Genomic DNA, 16,437 nt, shown 5'->3' with positions numbered 1-16,437 from the left:
GAGCCACTCAACTCATCCCCACAAAGTAGCATGCCCCTAACCACAAGCCCAGCAGCTAGGTGGAAGCCTACATAGTCACCCTGCCTGGCCTTCTCCCTATCTGCCTGGCCACAGGCTGTCCTTCCAACACTTGTTTTGGTTGCCATCTTGCTTCTATCCCAGGGATGAGTGAATAATGACACTGGCCAAGGGATAATTCTTGCTGAAGGTAAGGGATTTGTGGGTAAAATGTCAACTGTCAGTACGAGGTGGCACAGGGTGTCAGTAGACACGCAGACCAGCTTTCTTGTGCTTATAGTCACCCTTCTCTCTGTCGTCCTGACAACTTGGCTGCATCTGCATCCTGTCACAGTAAGGCCTCCTCTACAGGTTGTCACCCCTGCCTAATCAAGGATCACCACAGGTAAAATCCCAGCCACCACCATTCAGGGATCTGCACTGGATCTCCAGCAGGCAGCATCTGGCCAGAGGCCTAAACAACACCCCAACCTCATCAAATGGAAATCTATTTTCATTTATCATTACAATACTGTGTAAAGTTTCCCTGCAGTATTTTCTTAAAGTACAAGAATTTGTTATCATAGATACAGAATTCGACAAGGATATATTTTATTTTTTCATGAAAGTTTTAACAAAAATATACTTTTTCCCTTAACTTAAAAACAGTTTCAGAAAGCAATCTTCAGGTTGTTATAATTCACTACACATTTTACAAATAGTAGAGGGAAGCAGCCAATAGGATGACAGAGTGTGAAGCCACAGAGCCTCACTTCAGAAGCTTTACTCTGTCCTTCAGCACCTTAAAGGTGGGGTTCCTGCTGATCTTCCTGTTGAAGATGGCCAGGAGCTCCTCCTCCGATGTGTGATGGTCGTTCATCACCGCATGGTACTGAGCTATAACCTTGACAAAAAGAAACACACGTCAAGGGGATGAAGTACATGGGGAAAGGCCCAGATGTGGACCAACATTACAAAATAAAAGACATTCAGATGCCAGTCACACAAGTGAGCTCTGCTAATGCTCATGAAGATAAGCAGCTGCCTCAGTGTGCACACAACTGTATGCCACACAGAGCTACAGCCTCAAAGAGAAAAGGGCTGGCAAGATGGCTCAGTTGTGAAGGGACTTGCCTTGCAAGGCTGAAGACTCAAGTTCATTCCCTAGGGCTACATACTAGAAGAAAGAACAGACTCATACAAGCTGTTCTCTGACCTCTATGTGTCCATGTGTGTGTACAGAACACACACACACGTAAATAAATGCAATAAAACTTTTCTGGAAAAAGCATCAGCAGTCATTGACATCAGCAGGAGAGCAAGGTGCATGGAAAGATCACTTTCCATCATTTCCAGTACAGCCAATTGTAGGCAATGCAGTCTTCACTCAGGTCCAAAGTCAGAAAGCCACCCGGCTTGCTAACAGGATGGGCCTGTCCGAGTTGCACGTCCCTAAGGGGCCATGTGAGGAGTTCTGGAAATCTCTCTCTCTCTCTCACATACATACATACATGAAAACCACCCCCCTCCCCAGCTGTTCCATGCCTGCTTCTGTTATGGGATGTACCTTTTTCTTTAACTTCTTGACTGATATCTCGTTGTCTGGAGCCTGTTTCAAAACAGCCTTAATGGTCCCCTTCCAGTTGAATTTACCTACAATACAAAGAATGATGCACAAGGCTGTGTGACTTGTCTTGTCATTCCAAAGGCAAAGAAAAAGTGTCTGCATAGTTTTTTGCTTCCTAGGAAATGACACGACTTCCCCATGAACAAGATCCCAAGTCCTTCCCTAGCCCAGTAACAGGAGCTTCCAGGCACCAAGGTCCTCCACAGTGATTAGAGGACAGAAGGGCCTCATAAGCCTCACAGTTGGGACAGTCTCCTAGGACTTCCTTCACAACTACCTGGCAACAGGAACTCCACTACCTTAGGTCTGGAGAGAAAGCCGGGTAAGCAGAAGTCGGCTGTGAGGCAAAGGCCTGTAATCCCAGCTACCTGGAGGTTACTTGTGGATTCTGTGTATAAAATAGGGTCAAGGCCAGCCCAGACAACCTTAGTGATGTTTCTGTCCCAAAATAATAAAAAAGGCTATGGATGAAGCTTAGTAATAGACTGTTTAGCATAGGCAAGGCCCAGGTCAAGCTTTACTCGGGGAGAAGGGGTGGGGGTGGGGAGAGAGAGTGGCTGGGTGTAGTGGTGCACATCTTTAATCCCAGTACTTGAGAGGCATAGGTAGGCAGATGGCAGAGTGCAAAGTCAGCCTGGTCTACAGAGCCCAGGACAGCCAGGGATACTGAGAAACCATGTCTTGAAAGCAAAACAAAGCAAATAGGATGTATAACACACAAACATGATACATAAACAAGCCTCAAATCACAACAGTGAGAAAACAAAAACCTCAAATCCAACCAGAAAATGGACAAAAGGCCAAGAAAAGCAACAATTTAATCTTTGTTTGTTTGTTTGTTTTTTGAGACAGGGTTTCTCTGTGTAGCCCTGGCTGTCCTGGAACTCACTCTGTAGACCAGGCTGGCCTCAAACTCCGCCTACCTCTGCCTCCCAAGTGCTGGGATTAAAGGCGTGCGCCACCACCTGGCACAATTTAATCTTTAAATGCCTTTGGTCTACAAAGTTGGAGAGAGGCTTCAAGAGATCTGACTGGGCTTGGGCAGTCACTGAGCCTTCACCCACGGCTATAACTCCCATCTTGGCTTATTCCCACTGGCAGGATGAGAGGGTGGGGGTCCACAGAGTGTGAACTGTCACTTTACAAAAGACCTTCCAGCTTCACGACACAGGAGCTCCGTGTGAGAGGTGGTGTTTAGAGAAGTCAAGGCCTGGCATTCTGATGGCGTATATATGGAAGGTTTAAGGGATGGGGAGGTGTCTATGGAGCTGCATGTAAGGAGATACTAGGAAGAGACCAAGAGACAGAGAGGGGACATCTCTACAGGACGAGGATCAGACAAGACAGATGGGGAAGGTGGGAAGGGAAGTACCTTGGAAAACCTCACTGAATTCACTGCCAATTCCAAGGGCAATAAATACATCGCTACGGTCTGGATCTGGAATTCCCTAGAGGCTGAGACCCAGCTCAGTGCCACGACAAGTATAGAAACCTTGTCAAGGTCGGACACTAGTAGATGTGACCTTTAAGAGGCTGTGGGACCTGAGCCTCTTCTTTTCCTTCCTGGCCTTTTGAAGAGCAGAGCCCTACCACAGACCCCCAAATCAACAGGGCTTAGTGACCATGAGCCAAAAGTAATTGATTTTATAGTTTGATCATCTCAGATATTGGTCACAGTAGTGAAACACTAGCCAACATCTCTATGTATTTTCAATCAAGACCCCCCCCCACCCTTCCTTAAGAGAGGATTGAGACTCTGTGGCACCAACATAAAGGCCTGGAATACTGGATTAACTTCAAAAGTCTTTGCTGGGCCTCTGATGGGTGTGACCCTGCAAGGAAGTGCTGCCTACCTCTGGCACGGAGCACCCCTCCCTCCCCACTTGGAGTCAACATAGGCAGTGGTACCTTTCGATGGAGCCTCGTGGTCCTTGGCCTCTCCCTCTTCAGGCTGCTCTGGTAACTTCATCTTTTTTTTCTTGTAACCAGACTCAGCTGTTACAGAGCAAAAGTGAGGTTAGCGGCTAGCACTCCCAAAAGCCCAGCTCAGCACCATCAGCAGTTGTCTACTTCCCCCCACCCCCCAGCACCTCACTCTGCAGGCTCTGATATCATGCTTGCTAATGAGGAACAACAAAAGGCGGAGAAGTGAGGTCAGCTGGACCCCCTAGAGCTTCTGCTCTTCTTACTTGGCCCACAACACGAGGCCTAACACATTTCCCTGTACCTGGGCTCAGCCCCACTGAGAACCCCATGCGCACGCAGGCTGGCACACACCTCCTGAGTGCTTTGGCCGCTTCCGTTTCCCTGCTGCTGTCTTGGTCTGCCCCTCGGCAGCATCCTCCCCAGGGCCCCCATTTCTGTCTGCTCCCTCTTCAGAAGCCTGTCCTCCCTGGGCTTTCTTCTTCTCCGGTGGGCCGCTGGCCTCGGCGGCCTCCTCCCCAGCAGCCTCATGTCCGGCCTCCTGGTTCTTCTTGCGCTTCTTTGGCTTCTGGCCCCTCAGGTTTTCCTGGTGGTTTTCTAGCTTCAGCTCTTTCTTCTCTTTCTTCCTGTTTTTCTGCCGTTCCTCCTTCCTTTCTCTTTTATTCTTCTTCGCCTCGGTTTGCTCTTCTGTGGTGCCATTTGTTTTTGCAGATGGAACTTTAGTGATCGGCATCTCTGCATGTGGCTTGGCCGTGTGGCTGGGTGGCTGCTGCTGATCTTGCTCCTTATGAAATAAAAACAGGAATCATCTAAGTACCTAGTCTGGCCAGGCCTACTGTCCACACTACACTGTTTATAACTATAATATCCAACAGCTAAAATTTAGCAATACAAACACAAAATGAACACCACACACCCCTCGCCCAAGTTCATGCCCCCTTCTGGAACCTGTATTTATGGTATAAAAGGGTAGAATGAAGCCAGCCTGTGATGTGGCTCACTGTCACCCTTTATCTGAATGAGGGGAGAGCAGTCAGGTATGGGCTAAGTCAGGGAGCTATGCGTCTGCAGTGCTGGGCTCAGGTCCAGGTCCAGGGCTAGAAGGAACTGCTTCAGCTGGAGAACAGTATGTGTGACTACTGTGTGTGACTGAGTCACCTGCCAAGACAGAGCATGTGTAACCTCCAAGCACAGCGACACACAGCTAACGAATCAGACACAGAGAACAAGGTAGAGACTGAGGTCTCCCCCTTAAAGGCATGTCCCCAATATTCTCACTTCATCTGATCGGGACCCACTGGCTAAAAGCTCCACACCTCCCAATAGTGCCAGAGGCTAATGATCAGCCTTTAGCACATGGGCCTTTGGAGGCGTTCAGTGCCCCAGTAGTAGGACATGAGCACTGAGTGCCAGAGCTTCAACTTCCCTTCTACTAAGCTTAGACTCGGTCTCCGACTGGTGTCCATGCAGCTCATGGCTGCAGGAGGAAGGCACCCAGCAGCTCCTAGAGACTTGGTTCTTTCTACTTCCCTCCTCCTCCGCTCTCTGCTCCTGAGCAGTACCTCACCCGACCACTCCCCAGAGAACACCCCATGCCTATCCTCTTTGCCCTCTGCCTTCTGCTCCTCTCAGACCTGGTCTTATGTAACCCCTCATCCGCTCTTGTCTGTTTCCACCACTCAGCTGCACTAAGGCAGGCACATCACCTAATGATGACTGCAACCATGGCCCCTGCTAACTCTGACATGAGGAGAAGTTGGATATCAGAAATAAAAAACTGCACCCCTGCCACATCTGCAGTTACATCCCTAGCCAAGGCTTAACGGAGCCTGAGACCTTTTGTTCTGTAGATGGTCACTGGGCAGAGGTACAGGGTCTGCTACTATCCACTTTTTATTTATGTCTTACTCACTGCAGCTATGTTCTAATTGTCAGAGCACAGCAGAAGCTGACTGCTCATTGTCCTCTGTTGTTTTAATGAGTTCATAAATTCAAAAGAACTAGAAAAAATCAAAACCCTGCCAGTGAACTAAGCAATTTAAAAATCTTTGAATTTTTTGTGAAAATAGAAATAACCTTTTAAATTATATAATTATATATGTAAATTATATATAAATACATAAAATGCGCATGTCAATTAAATGATACATTGTTTTAAGATGTCCATGGTCCAGTCTGTGTATTGTGGAGAGACAAATACAAGATATACCACAAAGGTAAGTTCCCTTCTGATTTCACTTTGCGGCTCAGACTAACTTTCCTGTTTTGTGTGTGCATGGCTACAGTGCACTGGAGCCAAAGGCCAACATCGGGTATCTTCTTAGTCCCTTTCCACCTTACATTTTGAGACACAGAACCCAGAGCTGTTTATTTAGGCTAACAAGTCCTTGGGATCCACCTGCCTCTGCTCCTCATTGCTGGGGCTACAGACAAGCACTGCCATGCCAAGCTTGTATGAGAACCCAAACTCAGGTTCCTCATGCTGGTATGACAAGTTCTAAAATCCTGATGACTGCAATCCTCCCTCTCAAACAGCTGAACCAAGTTCAGCTGTAAACTAACAATGGAACCAACAAATTGGGTAAAGAAGGAAAAGTCAAGTCCTGTTCCTGTAGTCTACACCGGATCTCTAATTGCTTTTATCAACAGAAGGTTAACGGTTCAAGTGTTCTTCCTGTAACAGAAGCAGACTCAAGACTGACCAACCACAACGCTACAACATGCAGGGAGTCGGCTTGAGTTTAGGCTGAAAGACCACTCAGGTATGATGTCCTCAGCCTGTTTAAATTTCTTTCATAGCACCAAGCCACTCCTAAGATACTTAAGGTCTGCAATAAGTGAGGAATAAATAAAAAGTGCAATGTAGCCTTCGTGTTTCAGATCGGGAAGCTGAGGCTCAGAGGCTAAATGATGTGACCATGACCTAACACACAGGGGCCAGAAACAGGTCAGCCAGCCATGGAATCCTGGACCACTCCCCTGCATTCAGCCTGACTGCTGTGCCAATCATTCCACAAACACAGGCCCCATTGCCAAGCATGTAGGGTGAATGGCTGTCTCTGCACCACAGGCGCTCCCAGATCATTCCTGCCCATCAGGGAGAGAGCACAGAGCTTCCCTGGAAATGCCATCTTGATCCCCACACATGGCACCCCATTTCCTTATTCCCAGTTCTCTGCCATATTGCAGTGGCAAAGTGGAGTTGACTCACACTGCTGGATGCTTCGGAGAAGATATCCCACACCTGCTCTAGAACGGAGTCGCTGTGCACTTTCAGGCTGTTTTTCATCCAGTTCTGTGGACACAAGACAAAGAGCCACTGTTCCTCTGCAGGCCACAGATGGGTCACACCATGGTTTAGGAAAGTCATTTAAATCCATACCTGAAACTTCGCCTTTTTTCTGGGAACATTATCAAAAGCACTGATTTGCTGCAAAAGTTCTCGCACCTTGGGGCTGACGTTGGGTTTCTTTATTAACTCATTAATTTTCTATTTAAGATAGAAGAAAATAAACACGTGACATAATTACATGAAGCCAAACTCAAGTCCTTGGCATGGCCAAAGGGCTCTCACATTTTAAACTAAGACTCTATATTTACATCTATGCATAGTGACAAACATTCTCCTATTCAGCACAGCACTGGAGTCCTGGCCAAAGTGGTTAAGCAAGAAAAAGAAGCCAAAGCCCCCCTAACAGAAAGAACAAAATCAGGTCACACGTGTACAGGCAGTATTTGAGGGAATGTGGTCTTGCATGTAGAAAGTGCTACAGGACACAGCCAGTTAGAATTAACAACGCATTCAGCAGAGCTGCAGGACACACACTCACCTCTTAAAGAACAAGCTGCTTTTTTATACACCAAAAAACAAAAACAAAAACCAACCAACCAACCAAACAACAAAAAAACCAATTCAGACGTGAACATTAGGAGAATTCCATCTGCAGCACAACATAAAGAACCATAACCAACTCGGTGAAGGAACTGGGCACTGGACAGTTAGTTACAAGAATAAAAACGGCATTCATGCACTGACAACATTTAGATGTTAACCTGAAAGCCCTGGTAAAGACTAGCATATGTGTGCTCTAATTCATGGAACCCTGATGGACTCCAAACAACAAAACAATTTTGAAAAATGTTTTTTTTTTTAAATTTCAAAACTTACTACAAAGCTACAATAAACTAAAGAGTGTGGTACTGCCACAAAGACCACTGGAAAAGAACAGAAAATGCAGGAATAAACCCCTGAGGATATGGTCAAGGGGCTTTTCAACAAGGATGTCAAGAAGAGTCTATGGGAGAACAGATCCCCTTTTCAACAAATGATGACAGAAATAGTGGATCCCCACAGGGAAATTAGATGCTTACCTTATGTTATACAAAAAACACCTCAAAATGAATCAAGGATCTACATTTTAAAAAGTGAAACTATACAAACCTTTGCAAGCCGGGCGTGGTGGCACACGCCTTTAATCCCAGTATTCAGGAGGCAGAGGCAGGTGGATTTCTGAGTTCAAGGCCAGCCTGGTCTACAAAGTGAGTTCTAGGACAGCCAGGGCTACACAGAGAAACCCTGTCTCGAAAAACCAATAAACAAACAAACAAAACCAAACCAAAACAACACAAAAACCCTTGGCAGAGGAGGCGCCTTCTGACCTGATAATGGGTTCTTACACATGGCAGACTACAGTATTAAGTAAAGGTCAGCAGGACAGCTCAGTGGGAAAGGGTCCGAGCTCAACCATCTCGCCAGCACTACACACATCCTAAAGGTTTCAGCAGCTTCCCAAGTGGTACTCAACCAGGCAGCTCCTCCTTCAAGTCCCTCATGAGGGTCAGGCCAGCAGTATACACCTTCAGAGAGAGCCACCACCCCAAGTTCACACTCACTCTGAGCCATTCAGTGGGGGAACAACTAATCTGATTTCCAGGAGAATGCAGTCTGTACAAAGGTGACATCTGCCCACCCATCTTCTCTTGCTGCAAACCAGGGCTTGCTGCTTTTGTACATATTTTCACTGGAAAATTCCTTAAATTTGTAAAAATGTTTACTTTGTTCAGCTGTGACAGGCTGACACGGCTAAGCTATAGGACCTCTACCACTGCCAAGTGTACCTGTACACTTTGATTTTGTTTACAGCCAAAAGGAAGTTAGCAGGAACCCTCAGATATCTTGAGAGCAAACACGAACCAGATATAAATGCAGCACAATTTTATCTTTCCTGATGTTCTGACACTTCTGCTGCACTCTAAGACGTGCTGTCTCAGGGACTCCCATCTGCTGAGCCCCCAGGAGGAAGCAGGTAGGGATGAGCAGTAGGATGGGAGGGACCCTTACCTGAATCCATGCCTGCTGTTTTGCATCACCTTTGTGTGTCTTGGCTTCATAGCCTTTGCCTCCGTACTTCTGACCTTCACTGATGCACTTCACATGGCTTTTGTAGTCATCACCCCTGCAGAGGGACCCAGGGCTGGTCACTAGGCTGACAGCATGCTAGTGGCTCTCAAAGACTTTCCACACCTGGCCAACTGCACAGACAGCCTAACTCTTAGCCTATTTGTTTTCCAGCTTATTTGCTTCTTTTTTCAGAGCAATGGGCTGACAAAACATCAAAGCTCCACCCTCCCCTTCTCCTGAGTGCTCACTGCCTCACACTGGGTAACAGTGGAAGTATACACCAGCTAGGAAGCACAATGGCCACATTAGCTCTAAAAACATGGTTTGTTTTTAATGGTGCTGGGAATGAATCTAGGGCCTCATGCTCACCAGGCAAGAGCTCTGCCACTGAACCTTATTCCCTTCTGCTACAGGCCCTCAAAAGTGTGTGTGTTCTAAGTGCCACAGAGTACACACAGAAGTGAGAGAACAATTTGGGGACTCAGCTCTCTTCCACCTTGGGTCCTGAGGATGGAACTTAGGTGGTCAAGTTAGTAGGGCACGGGCTTTAAAACCCACTGTGCCACCTTGCTAGCCCACAATTCTCTAACCAATAGGATACTGTCCCTTTGGTCTTCTCTTTAACAAGTCCTTAAAACTAAAGGGTACTCCGAGAAGAATCACACCAAGCTTTGTCAACAAACCATAAGGTTTCCTGAAGGAGAGGTAACTAACCAAATGATAGACACGGAATAGTTTGAATGGGTTAAATAAGTTATCAGCTAGTCTGGGAGTGAGCCAAAGCTTATGGCCTAGGCATTTAATAATAAATAATTAGTCTCTGAGTCACAAATCTGGGAGTCAGAGCTGGGAAAGAAAAGCGGATTTATTTATTTATTTATTTTGTTTTTTTCGAGACAGGGTTTCTCTGTATAGCCCTGGCTGTCCTGGAACTCACTCTATAGACCAGGCTGTCCTCAAACTCAGAAATCTGCCTGCCTCTGCCTCCCAAGGGCTGGGATTAAAGGTGTGAGCCACCATCACCTGGCTGGATTTAAATTATTTTCAACCTACTCAGTGTCTGCCTTCATTTTGCTCCAGTATTCCCCTAAGCTTTGTGGGGTCTGGATTTCTATACCCAGATCTTCAGGAATTATCAGAACTTACCAGAAATCTTTCCCACAGTCAATGCAGGAAAGACATTCACAGTTTCTGCAGTTAGACACATGCTTTTCCACTTGTATTTTCTTCACGGATTCACCACATGCATTGCATGTAAAAAATACCATTTTTGGTTAAATAATTAGAAATTTTCTGATATAGGTTTGAACTCTTGCCCTAAAAAAGAAGATAAAGATGATTATAATAAGCCTAAACTCCTCCCAATAAGTGAATTTCACAACAAAAGGGCAAGCTCAAAGTTTACCAGTGATCTCCGAGAAGTAACATACTTCTATCAATGGCAGAAAAACCAGCCAAGTTCTCAGCGTGAAACAGGAATATGTACTGGCACTAACCAACTAAGCCCTCACAACAACTTACTTGGGAAATGATGTCATGGCCTTGTAGAAACGATTCCTACATGCACAATGGGTCACAGGTGAAAGACAGCCCCTTGGCCTCAGTGGACAAGGTCCAACAAACATGTTTCATTAGGGCTCATGCATGTCAGGGAGGAAGAAAAGGAACCCATCGCAGGAGCTCCATACCCAGGTGTGCCAGCCTCACCAAGTGCACCCAGCATGGAGGGCATCTGCACAGGCACCCCCCCCCAACACACACACACTGCATGCATGCTACCATACTCTATCAGATTCCTAAAGTGTTACGAATATCATGGTAACTTTCCATGCTTACATAGCCTTCTAGTCATCAGACTCTAAGAGAGCAGTCCTGTTCTTATAAAATGGGCTTCATTCAGCCCAAATACAGCCACTTAGCGCAGAACTCTTTTCCTCAGTATGAAATGAAGGTTGAGGATTAAGTAAACACATAGGACTTGCTTCTCTACTTCATGTAAGAACTCAGCACCAACGGGCTGCACTTTGTTTACAGTGATTTCAAGCATAAATCACCATCGCCCCTCTGACACAAGCCAGTGAGGTCACGCCAAACCAAAGCAAGAGCAGGATGGTTTTCTTCCATTGAGTCCTGAATGGAAATGTCCATCCTTGTGTACAAAGGCCTCCTGTCCTTTAGGGCACAACTGGTTCACCTTAGATACAAATCACAGGTCCTCGACACTGATGTCCTGTGCCCTCCTCCTCAGCTTGTGAACAGAGCTGATTAGCAAGGGCAGGCATGTGGGCAGCTACAGCCTGGCACCAAAGGCAAACTGGGGTAGATAGGACCACTCTAGGCTATCCAAGTACTGTTGTCTAGCCTGTTTTTTAAAGACATGTGTCACACTTCTGGATCTGGAACCATGCTTAATGTTTACCACAGCCTGGCTTCTAAAATATTTACTATCATTTTGCACAAGGCGGATGGAGGTAAATAAATGCTAGGCAGCAAGGGCAGCAGTTCCACCGCACAAGCAAGAACAAGAGCCTACTGCCACCTAGTCTGGACATCCTTATACATTTACGTAAGAACAAGAAAAAAGTCAGCTAATTGGATATCAAGAAACGGACTGCCATCATAGCACAGGGAACAGTTGCTGTGATTAGCTAAAGGATCCACTGAAAAATCAGGAATCGCTTCTGCAAGGAGGACAATGAAGAAAACACCTACTAACTTAGAGCTTTCAACCTCTGCGGCTGACGACTGCTGTTTCTGGTCAAGCTTGAGAGGAGAGGGCAGGCTTGAGTAAACCTTGGGAATCCACGGGTCTGTCGTTGGGAAAGACCAGAATTAAAGCCCAAGAAACAAGATACAGCAATCAACAAAGCGATATGGCAAAAGACATGCCTGCAGCAACTATGAAAAACAGCTCCCCATGGCACAGTGTGAACACCAACTCAGGAGAAGGCTGGAATCAGGTCATATGTTCAACTGATCACCACTCTGGAGTCATGCTCAACTGGTTTTCTACCTATTTATTGGACAAGAAACGAGAATCAGTGTGTCCACCTGCAGGGCTAATGAGATAAGATTTGTAAGGAGATTATTCAGATGGGGGGAGGGAGGGAGAAAGCCCAGGGTCACCTTGGCTGTGCAGCATCTCCAGCTCGGAGAGAACACTGTTCATTTATGAGAAGTATGCAGTACATACTACAAAGGACAGCAAGGCTCAGAACCAGAAAGCCAGCACAACTGGCCATGCAGCGAGGTTCAAGTCTCAGGCCAGGCTTATGAGCATCAGAAGTGTAAAGGCCACAGACTACGAGACAGAATCCTGGGCTAAGCGAAGACAGCAATGCCCTGTTAGGTTCCCATTAAACACTAAAACCAAGAGCAACTTGGGGAGGCCAGAGGTCTAATTCAGGAGTTGCCCACCTTCCCTTTTCTAAAGACTTATTTTATTATAAGCGTTGAGCCTCTAAGTGTGTGCCCATACTCCTAGAGGTCAGAAGGCAGCGTCAGATCTTGTGATGATTAGTCCTGGTTGTCAACTTGACTACATCTGGAATGAACTACAATACAGAAATGGAGGGCACACCTATGATCCAGAAGAAACAGGCTTCTGACCTGGATTTTGACATGGACATCTTGAGGCACAGTGGCCCAGGCAAGGTAGCACACCTTTAAACCCAGGAAGACTGAGGCAAGCAGATCTCTGAGTTCAAGGCCAGTCTGGGACAGACAGAGCAAGTTCCAAATCCAGGCACGGTGGTACACACCTTTAATCTGGGGCACTCCGTCTGCTGGAGGCCCACATAAGGACACTGGAAGAAGGAAGACTCACTCTTCTTCTCCTGCTTGCACTTACTTGCCAGCACATCTCTTGGAACCTACTTCTTCAGGATTCCAGCATATACAGAAGACCACCTAAAACACCCAGCCTTGTGGGACCGAGAAACTTCTAGATTCTTGGGCTTCCCATTCATAGCTAACATTGTTAGGTTAGTTGGATTATAGACTATAAAAGTCATTACAATAAATTCCCCTAATATGTAGATATCCCACAAGTTCTGTGATTCTAGAGAACCCCGACTAATATAGATCTCTTAGATTCTGGGTGCTGAGAACTGAACTCAGGTCCCCTGGAAGAACAGCAAATACTCTTAATCCCTGAGCCATGCCTCCAGCCCCCTACCTTGTCTCTCTCTCTCTCTCTCTCTCTCTCTCTCTCTCTCACTGGGAGTTTATTAAGCGAGCTGGATAGAGAGCCACAGGGTTCTGTCACCACATCTTGCTTTTTAACCTGGGTTCTGGGCATGGAAATTCATGTCCTCATGCTTGTGTGTCAAGCACTTTACAGACTGGACTATCACTTGTTTAACTCATGTACACACAGAGACAATATTTGCCCTAAAACCAGGCCATCTTAAAGGCCAGGCAGGCAACTGCTCCCTTTAAACTTCAATTTCTCCCCATCTCTGAAATAGGGAGTCGGCCCACTATAACTAGGCACAAGCTCCTTCCAGAATTCCTAGAAATCACAGGTACACTAAAAGATAAAAAAACAGCACATATCTCCACCCTCTTGGGACCCCAGGGGAAGACTATGAGTGGGCCACATGTTTCCACTGAAGCTCAAAGAATCCAAGCCATGCCCCTGCTTCGGTAGAGGCAGTTCAAGTCTCCTCACCACAGCTTCATATGAATAACTTGCAGGTGTTAGGCACTACGGTAGACACTAAACTCTTGACACAATTTGAGCAGGCTTCATATCCCTGGGCTTCGCTGGGCAGAAGCTAGGCTTTCGGGCACATAGACCCCTATCATCTCTCTTACCTCTATCTCCTAGGAGGTAGCTGCTGCAGGAAAAATCCTGACACATGCTGAGCAACCACTATACGCCAAGCCTTTTACCCCTGTAAACTTCACACACACCCTAAATTAGATTCTCTGGTATCCCTTTTGGACAGACGTGGAGCTGGGCACCACTAGGTTAAGTAGCTTGTATCTAGATCGATATTTGGGGGTTCGCGGGCACTTAGGTCTTTGGTCCTCTGAGCTCCAGGAGCCATAAGGTCCTTCCTCCGGACCTAGTTCTCGAGCCTCAGAGAAAAGCCCTCTCCCCATCAGCCAGCAGGTCTATAAGCCCTGTGCGCTGAGGACTAACCGTACCATCTGGCCGGCCCCGAGTGCCGGACTAAAAACCGGGATGCAATATCTCCAGGAACTCAAAAGGCTAGGTTTTGCCCGCGAGCGAGTCCTCAAGGAAGGCAGCCATGCCACCATCGCCCTTCCTCCATGTCCCGGGGCTCCAAGCAGTTCTCACCTGTCAGCCGACCCCGCCAACGGTCTCAACCGGCCGCCGGGAGCACGTGGAGCGGCAGCCACCCAGCGTAGCACCGCCACCGGCTCGCCCAGCCACCCCGCGCAGAACTCAATCCCGGCGGCGCGCGCCAACGCGCGTGCGCGCAGAGGCCACGCCCCTCCCAGACGGAAGTGACGGCGGCGGAAGTTGCCGATGAGCTGCCGAGGGGGCGTTGTCGGAATGGTTCCGAGGCGGTTGGAGTCCTGCAGTTGACACCGAGAGTGCGACGAGAAAGGGTGTCAGGGAGGCGGCCGGGCGAGAGCGGCCTCCGCGGGTAAGGCGGCCCGGGACACTCGACTCCCGTGGGTTGGCGCGGGTAGGGTGCGCGCGGCTTACTCGCAGCGCTGTGTGATGGGGCTCGGCGGAGCACAAAGCTAAGCTCCGGGCACCGGAGCCGGGCCTCCTCCTTCCTGCAGTCACCCTTGCTGCGGTCTGCGCCGCTCTTGGTGTCTGCGTCGCCCCGAGATAGGAGAGGCGCTTATTTCCCCGGGCCCCTAAGCCGCCCCCTGCCTCACTCACCGCGTGATCCTAGGTGCCATGGTGTTCCATCTGTAGGATGCTATTACTGCAGCGCCTACTCCTCGGGACCACGGCAGGTGCTGGGCGCGCCTCTGTGGGAAAGACAGCATCTGGTATACGTTAGTGGGCACTGTTGCTTAAATGACTGAATGAACGTCCAGCAGGCTATGAACAGTATTGTGAGAAACCTCAACCCAGGCGTGGGCGTTTGTTGGTGACAGAGACGTCTCCTGTTTGCTGTGGCTCCTAAAGCAAGGGACAACAGATGAGGTGGTTCAGATGAGAGAGCTTTAGTTTCTCACACTTCTAGAGGACGGCGGGCCATGAATGTGGTGTCATCGGGTTTGCTTGCTTTAGAGGACTGTCCTGGCTTACTGGTGGTCACTCTTGCTGTATCCCCACACAGTCTTCCCTCTGTGCCATCGCAGCTCAGGCATTTCTGCCACAGAACCCATCCGAAGAGGCTCTTTTTAATTTTTAAAATACAGTTGCCTTCTTAAGGGTGTAATTGCTACAGGTATTCAAATTCTGAGGTTCTGGAGAACGCAACGGAATGCATAAAGAGCCCATTAGGTGGTATGCCCTTGTAACACCAGCACTGGGGAGGTGGCGATAGGTGGATTCCTGAAATCAGTGAGCCTCACACCTCAGTAAGAGACCCTTTCTCAAAAAAAAACAAGGTGGACGACTCCTGAGGAACAATGCCTGAGGCTGGCTTCTGGCCTCCACACATATGCACCCTTGTCTACACAAAACATGCACATATATCTGCACATACATTCAGAAAAAGGCATAAAGATAGGCACAGTAGTTAACAACGCCTAAGGACCCCTGTAAAGCTTGATATAAACAGCTTCAGGGCAAACCTCCCACAAATCATCCACCAGTGTTAACTGCCTGACAGAATTACCCCACCAAACTCTGCCGTGGGAGCCTTTTGGTTAAAATTCTGGTGTGGGCTCCTCTTCCCTTCATTTACCTCATCCAAGCTTTTCCCCACCCCCCACTTCTCCTTGCCTTTCTCACCATGGTATTTGCATTGTTTGATGTCTTTCACAGTGATCTTTCTGCTATCATATTCTTGGTTTCAATTTTAGCTTACAGAACTAGAAGGAACCGTACAGTTCTCTAGTTCCACAGGGTCGCTCTATTCTCAAACTACATGCTGAGCACCTGTGAGGCGCCAGACACTTGCAGGTGTCAGAGCTATAGCAATCAGCGAAGGAGATGTGAGCCATGTCTTTACCATGTAAAGACGGTTGCGTTTGCCGGCTAGGCTGAGCCCCCTAATAGTTCAGTCAGCTGTGAACTTGTCAGTGGTTCATCCTAGTGAGGAAAATCACGCCCTTGTGAGCCTCGCATTTGAACTCTCCTCCTGCACTGAGGACTAAGTCTTGAACTCTTATCATCTTTTTGGAAATACTTCATATCCAAACTATAATTTAGTGTGGGAGGGTCCCCACAGGAGTTACAGCAAGTAGGGGGAAACAGTCACAGTGCGGTAAGAATAAAATCCGATCAGCTCAGTTTTGTAACCAGAGCTGGGCCAGGCCAGGACTTCCAGCGTCTGACCCAGATCATTTTACTTTACTCATATTTATGCACAGCACAATTTGGGGGTGG

At 47.6% G+C, this 16,437-nt stretch overlaps 2 protein-coding genes across 18 annotated transcripts in view; one reads left to right on the top strand and one right to left on the bottom strand.

Annotated features, from left to right (window-relative positions):
* Positions 1-585: 585 nt before the first annotated feature.
* On the bottom strand, positions 586-14,421 carry Lyar (Ly1 antibody reactive clone). 11 transcript variants are annotated; one of them, XM_006503759.2, is made up of 11 exons: positions 14,257-14,420; positions 11,838-11,961; positions 11,661-11,758; positions 10,095-10,265; positions 8,889-9,003; positions 6,930-7,037; positions 6,759-6,842; positions 3,902-4,331; positions 3,533-3,619; positions 1,565-1,650; positions 586-901 (listed from the first exon to the last, which is right to left on the bottom strand). In XM_006503759.2, exons 4-11 carry the CDS (start codon positions 10,214-10,216, stop codon positions 767-769), a joined length of 1,167 nt encoding a protein of 388 aa, XP_006503822.1. In that variant the 5' UTR covers positions 10,217-10,265; positions 11,661-11,758; positions 11,838-11,961; positions 14,257-14,420; the 3' UTR covers positions 586-766. The 11 variants fall into 11 exon arrangements, with proteins under 11 accessions (XP_006503822.1, XP_006503824.1, XP_006503826.1 ...); XM_006503761.2 differs by having other exon boundaries at positions 11,665-11,758; XM_006503763.1 differs by lacking the exon at positions 14,257-14,420 and adding an exon at positions 14,103-14,250.
* Zbtb49 (zinc finger and BTB domain containing 49) overlaps positions 14,393-16,437 on the top strand; it is a 30,768-nt gene continuing 28,723 nt past the window's right edge. For 3 of the 7 annotated variants that reach the window (NR_153116.1, NM_001359466.1, NM_029162.3), the window contains exon 1: positions 14,438-14,569. The gene's annotated coding sequence lies outside the window, so the exon portion shown is untranslated. Of the gene's footprint in view, positions 14,570-16,437 lie in introns of all 7 variants that reach the window. The other 4 variants (XM_006504163.3, XM_011240780.2, XM_006504168.4 and 1 more) reach the window with 3 other exon arrangements.

The sequence above is a fragment of the Mus musculus genome, chromosome 5 (assembly GCF_000001635.26).
Source record: "Mus musculus strain C57BL/6J chromosome 5, GRCm38.p6 C57BL/6J".
Lineage (NCBI taxonomy): Eukaryota > Metazoa > Chordata > Mammalia > Rodentia > Muridae > Mus > Mus musculus.
Note: the sequence above shows the minus strand (reverse complement) of the source record. Positions and strands in the feature narration are given on the sequence as shown.